The sequence below is a fragment of the Nematolebias whitei genome, chromosome 14 (genome assembly GCF_014905685.2).
Source record: "Nematolebias whitei isolate Nwh7 chromosome 14, NemWhi1, whole genome shotgun sequence".
Classification (NCBI taxonomy): domain Eukaryota; kingdom Metazoa; phylum Chordata; class Actinopteri; order Cyprinodontiformes; family Rivulidae; genus Nematolebias; species Nematolebias whitei.
The window spans coordinates 6,433,949-6,440,789 of record NC_056511.1 but is presented as its reverse complement, the minus strand read 5'-3'; the positions used below and the strand labels follow the sequence as shown (position 1 = coordinate 6,440,789).

Genomic DNA, 6,841 nt, shown 5'->3' with positions numbered 1-6,841 from the left:
ATCCATCTCCATCTATTCATCCATCCATCCATCCATATCCATCCACATCCATCCATCCATATCTACCCACATCCATCCATACAATCCATCTCCATCTATTCATCCATCCATCTATTCATCCATCCATCCATATCATCCATCTCCATCTATTCATCCATCCATCCATCCATCCATCCATATCTACCCACATCCATCCATCCATATCCATCCATCCATCATCTTCCACTTGTTCTGAAGTCAGGTCTCAGGGGCAGCAGCTTGAGCAGGAAGGTCCAGACATCTCTCTCTCCACAGCCACCTCTTCTGGGAGGACTCCAAGGCGTTCCCAGGTCAACCGAGAGACCAGGGGACATCCTTACCAGATGTCTGAACCACGTCAACTGGCTCCTTTAGATGTGGAAATTAAAATATTAATAATAAATAAAGCTCCATCTGACGTTTTTAACCATCTCTTTAGTGTTTTTGCACATGCACTACTACCTAAAGCTGATTATATTAAATAACATAAAAGGTAAATATTTCAGCCATGTTGATTTTTATCACTTTGTTTGAAGAGGAGCCAAAGTGTGAGTTTAGATTCTGTTTTTGTACATTTGATCAGGTGAGGAAGCTCAGAAGTGATCAAACATGAAGGATTATTGGTTTCAATAAAAAATGTATTGGTGGTCATTTATTTTAACACATTGGAATTGTGCTTATACACTGAAGTCTGTCTTGTGGGATAAGTTTAAAATTTAAAAAAACAAGAGGTAGTAAAAAAAAAAGTTTTCTTTGTTGACAGTCAGCTTTCTCTATCCATTTTTTACTGACCAAAAAAAAAAAGAAAATATTCAAATATGTTTATTTGATATATATGATGAACAAAACTTGTATTTTTTTATTTTAGTTCACCCAAACTTATAGGATTTAACTTAAATTTGAATTTAAAGTGTTTTTAGTGAATGTGGGATCACGACTCAAAACAAACTAAAAGAAATCAGAGCTTGCTGCTTGTTTACAAACTGTTTTAATAAAATAATCTTTATAATTAATCAAAGGAAACCGCTTCTTTACCTCCGCTCAGTGCAGAACAGACGGACTCAGGTCGGTTGACTCATTAGATGTTTTTGTTTCCTCCATCAGAAGCGTTTCTTCATGTCGGTGCCTGACAGGGAACTGAAGCTTTTGGCTTCAACCTTCAGAGGTTTGGATTCGATTCTGACACAGACGCCAAGAAATGACAAGACTTTCTGAAATTTTATTTTATTTTTTTACCTCGGAGCCACGAGTGAGAGCCGATGTGCTTTTTGTAAGAAGACACCGATAAAAACTGCTGCGCAGCCGAAGAACGGCCACAAAAATCAAGATGCTTTCCCACCGAGAAGACCCTCTGAGCTGAATCTGAGACGCTTTGCATTCAAACAGATATTCACCGAGCCCCGAGGCTCCAGGGAGGATTGACTGGACTGATTCAGACTTTTTAACTCGGAAGCTTTGATTAAACAAAGACAAAGTTTAAAAGGTTTCCCTTAATGCAATACTTACACCACATTTAGTTTAATATGTGACGTAAAAACTTAAACACCCAGTTTGGAGTTTAAAAAAAGCAGCAAATCTGTGTCATTTGCACCTTGGTGTGTTTTGAGGCTTTTGTGAGGCTGCTGGTTTGGTCTTAATCAATCAGAGAGCAGACGATTTGATGAGAAAGTCACGAAGTTATTGATCGTAGCTGCGTGGGGAGGGGGGCCCCAGGGATCGATGTGCGCCTGCAGCAGCCGAGGGTCTCATCTGTTAATAGCGTCTGGAACACGCTGCCCGCAGGTGTACATTAGCATCATCCTCACCCCGAGCAGAGTGAAGGATTGTGGGTAGTAGAGCAGCACACACAGGTTCCTGTTCACCAAGTTGGATGTATTTTGTTAAATAACTCAGTTCTTTAGTCTAACAGGAACTGTTTAAGTTTAGTTTAGGTTTACTCAGGACTAGTTATGAATAGAAATGACCGGAGATGCCGAGACGTTCTCACGCTGGAGAATCGGTTTGTTCTGATCACAACTGTCTAAACTGAAGCCCACACTGTCCAAACGTAACCTTGAAACGGTTATACGTGCTTTCACAACATCCAGGCTCGATTGCTGCAGTGCACTGGAGTCAGTCAGAACTCCATTGCATGACTACAACTGGTTCAAAACGCTGCAGCCCAATTTTTAACTGGTACAGGCAAAAGAGCACATTACGCCAGTTCTGGCCTCCCTTCACTGGCTCCCAGTTCACTTTCATTTTAAAATCCTTCTGTATGTTTTTAAATCTCTGAACAGTTCTGCCCCCTCCTATCTCACTGATCTGCTGCAGCCATACGTCCCACAGCTTTCTCTGAGGTCAGCAGACCAGATGTTTTTACTGGTTCCAGGGACTCTGTTTAAGCTCAGAGGTGACAGGACCTTCTCTGTTGCAGGGCCACAAGTGTGGATCGAGGGACCACTGCATGTCAGGCAGGCTCCCTCTCTCACTGTTTTTAAGTCTCGTTTGAAAACTCACTTTTATTCCCGGGTTTTTGACACTGTGCGAGTTGATTTGAACTCGTCTGTATTCTACAATGTCAATCATTTAGTTTTTATCTTTACCGCTGTGGATCTGTGTATTTTATCCTGTGTCCTTTGCTTTGTTCTGCTGTACAGAACTTTGATTTGCCTTGTTGCTGTTTTTAAGTGATTTATAAATAAAGTGGTCTGGTATGATATGGTATGGTACAACCGACCCACCGTGGTCTCTACGAAATCTATCTATTTTTAGTTTGTTTAAGTTTTATTTTATGTTTTACGATGCAGCATGAAATGTGTCTTATTATACAGCAAATTATCAATATTTAACAACTTAGTTGGGGGTGGAATAAAATCATGAACATTGACAGATTTTTTTTTTTTTACTAAAATACAACCACAAGGGTTTTAGTTCTACAAAATATTTAGTGACTTACTAACACACTTAAAAATCTTCCTAATTTAAAAAAATAAAAACAATTTTTTTTGTAAATTGAAGCAACATGTCAAGTAAATCAATAATTTATTTACATTTAACAATATGTTATTAAATGATTCATATTAACCATTTGAGTAATGAACACGATATACTTAAATAGATGTTTTATACTTTAGGTATCTGTATATTTTTAACTACTATGGAATATCTGAACCTAAAATTCACACTACATTCCATATTTATTACAGTAAATATGTCAATCTGTGATAATGTGATTGGGTCCTAACCGACCTGCTGATGAAGATATTCAGGATCGTTTTCATATCTGCTGTTGTGTCGACTCGACAACAACTTGTTTTCAGCCGTCAGCTGCTCCAACACGCAGCTAGCTTTGATTTGAGGTGATAAATGTGCTCTGGAAAAGCTTCAACTAATCAGGCATTAGGGACGATAATTAAACCTTCATAAGAAGAAACATCCGTCAGCTGTTTAACTGACTGAATGTATAAAACACGTCGGGGATGAAGTGGTGAGAACAGCTTAGAGGTTTCAGGACGTTTGCTTAGGCCTGTCCCAATAAACAATAAATCAATTAATCGCATGAAAAATGAAAATTATCAACCTCGTTTTCATTTATCGGCTTTATCGTTTCTTCGTGTCTCTCTTTCTACTGAAGACACTGGACGACAAAAGGCTCAACTCCGGTGCTCTTCACTGACCCCTCCCTTTCTCTTTAAAATACATTTTAACGATCCAAAACCGTTAAAAGCAGCTAAGCTGAGAAGCTAAGCTACGAGCTAAGCTAACAGGCCGACCTCGGGAAAAAAACCTTAGTTTGACAATAATTACTAATTATTGTCAAATTTAAAATATTATCGTTTATCGTAATGATTTCCGAGACAATTAATCGCCCAGCAAATTTTGTTATCGTGACAGGCCTACGTTTGCTTGCTTTGTGTTTTCTTCTGTGTGGAAACTACAACCATGGTAAATGCAGCGGCTTCACGTGCTTCAATCAAAACACATTTAACACAAGAAGCAACAGCAGCTTCTGTAGTTAGAAGCAAAAGATAAACACGCATTTGTTCTCCTAATGATGTGTTCTACATCTCACTAGTTGAGTATAGTCAAAACAAAATGATAAATAAAATCTAAATATGATCAACAACATATAAAAACATAAATCTATCCAAAATAAAAAGACCAAGTTGTGTCAGCCATGTATTTATTTTACTTTATAAACTAAACTGGGTCACAAACAGCAGGTCTGGTGTGATCAGTTTTCCTGTCACTACATGAAGGAGAGAGAAGCTGAAACAATCTGGGCCTGAAGGCAACGGCAAATTAAAAGTGTAAAAAATGAGGCACTGCTTGAAAACAGGTCATTTACATGATTTAATACAACCTAATACTGTTCATAGAACAAGTCGGTGTAATAAGAGTTTAATTAACTCTCATCCTGTAAATCATGTTCAGCTTTTATAATCTACTTAATATTTACCTCTACTTACAAATATTGTCTCCATAAAAATACAACAGCGTACTAACTCTGTTTTAACCTTCTTATGCTACTGGTACTTTTAGCTGTTTTTTGCTAGTTTCTGCTTTTAGCTAGCCTTTTACTAGTTTTAGCTTTTAGCTACCCTTTTGCAAACTTTACCTACTCATTTGCTACTTAAACTTTTAGGAATCCATTTGGTATTTTTAGCTTTAAGTTAACCTTTTTGTTGTTTTTAACCACTAGACAGTTTATATTTTAAGCTTTTAGCTTGTCTTTTGCTTGTTTAAGCTACTTATTTGAAACTTAAGCTTGCAGCTTACGTTTTGTTACTTTCACCTTTTAGATAGCCTTTTGCTCTTTACGGTTCTATTTAACCTTTTCAAACTTTGACTTAGCTTTATTACAGTTTTAGCTTTGAGCTACCATTCTGCTTTAGCCTTTAGTTATTTAGCCATTTAGCTTTGAGCTAGACTTTTTCTAATTTTAACTAGGCCTGTCACAATAACAAATTTTGCTGGGCAATTAATTGTCTCAGAAATTATTGTGATAAACAATAATTTTGATAGAAATTTGACAATCAGTAATTATTGTCAAATTTAAGAAGACGTTTTATTTGTTTTGCATGTGGTACCTGTTTTCGACCACTGGATGGCAGTATAAGACTGTCTGAACCGAAGGATGGATAGTGAGGGAGCGAGCGTGTCTCTTTAAGAAAAATGGGAGGGAGGCCCCTTGACATGACATGGGCTTCCTGTTTCTTGGTTCTCAAAATGGCGGATGCTCGTGGTTTGAGCTCTTTAGCATAGCATTTTTCCACACAAAGCTTTTAATTAAAAATCAATAAACAAGTTTTCAGCTTCTTTTTACAAAGAAAAGCAACTTTTTACACAAAGACACAGGTTTCAACCGTGAATATCTGAAGCTTCGACAAGACAGAGGTTTTTTCCTCGAGGTTGGCCTGTTAGCTTAGCTCATAGCTTAGCTTCTCAGTTTAGCTGCTTTTAACGATCCAAAAACGTGATTTTGGACGGTTAAAACAGATTTTAAAGAGAAAAGAGAACGGGAGTGGTCAGTGACGAACACCAGAGTTGAGCCTTTTGTCGTCCAGTGTCTTCAGTAGAAAGAGAGACATTAAGAAACGATAAAGCCGATAAATGAAGATGAGGTTGATCATTTTCATTTATCATGCGATTAATTGATTTACTGTTTATCACGACAGGCCTAATTTTAACTAGATCTTTGCAGCTTTACTTACTCATTTGCTACTTTAGCTTTTAGCAAACCATTGGGTAGTTTAGCTTTTAGTTAAAATTTTTGCTGTTTTTAGCAAAAACTGCTATTTTAAGCTAATGCTTTGCTACTTTTAGATTTAAGTCAGATATTTTTCTCCTTTTCACAAGCTTTATGCTTGTAGATTGATTCAGCTTCATTTTCCGGTCCCAGTCGGAGCCCACTCTGAGCCCACTCTGAGCACGTGTCTCTGGTGAACTGGTTATGTAGCCGTTGTGCTGCTGGGCGGCTCCGTGGATCTAAAACAAAGTCATCTGCACAGAACAGGGTTGGCCTTCAGTGTTGCCAAGTCCGCCTATTATAAGCGACTTTGGGCTTGTTTTTTTCTAAAGTCGCTTGCAAACCTTGTGGTTTGCGTTTTTTTGGGCTTGTTTTTGAACGCGAAGTTGCTTATATGGGCTGGACTTTCTTTCCGAGTGAAACTAGTTAATTATTTCCCAACTCCACACAATAAAGCAAAAGACGAGTGGCAGTAGGTAGTTTGTCCCTTCCACGCCCCCGTTTCCTGTTTATCGCTCCCGCCCAAGTTGGCGAGGCGACAGGCACACACCCAAACAAACACCCATACTGTGGCCGACCACTAGGGGGCTCCACTCACACATAGATGTCAGGATGTTGTTTTTAAAAATATGTAGAAAATAATATGATTTACATATTTGTTACATATGCAAAATTATTATTTTTTAATCCAGAGCTTAAAAGTATGTTATTCAAAGTGTTTAGCATAATTTTTGCTGTTGTTTATGTGTACTGCCATAATAAATGTATGTTTATAAAAATGGCCTCTGTTTTACACAATGAGGTGGGTTGCCAGTTGGGCTTGTTTTCATAAAGCTGGTTGCTTTATCTATCGCGAGATCTGGCAACACTGTGGGCCTTGCTACAGGTTTTCCTCGTTAAAAACTCCATACCACACAGATGCCAAAGTAAAGAAACCCCGTTTTGATTCTCATGCAGAAGAAAAGAACCTGACGGTGTCTCACCTCCGATTGTTCCTCAGCACGCGCCACCTCCTCCTGCAGGAGGTTCTGCGCCGTCTGCAGGCGGTGCTTCTGGCCGCGAGCCTCTGCAACGACAGACAAACATCACTGA

General features: G+C 38.5%; 1 protein-coding gene across 1 annotated transcript in view; it reads right to left on the bottom strand.

Annotated features, from left to right (window-relative positions):
• vps37d (VPS37D subunit of ESCRT-I) overlaps window positions 1–6,841 on the bottom strand; it is a 47,752-nt gene that overhangs the window by 2,959 nt on the left and 37,952 nt on the right. The window contains exon 3 of the mRNA XM_037687247.1: window positions 6,733–6,815. Within this exon, the coding sequence (XP_037543175.1) occupies window positions 6,733–6,815 (83 nt within the window). The remainder of the gene's footprint in view (window positions 1–6,732; window positions 6,816–6,841) is intronic.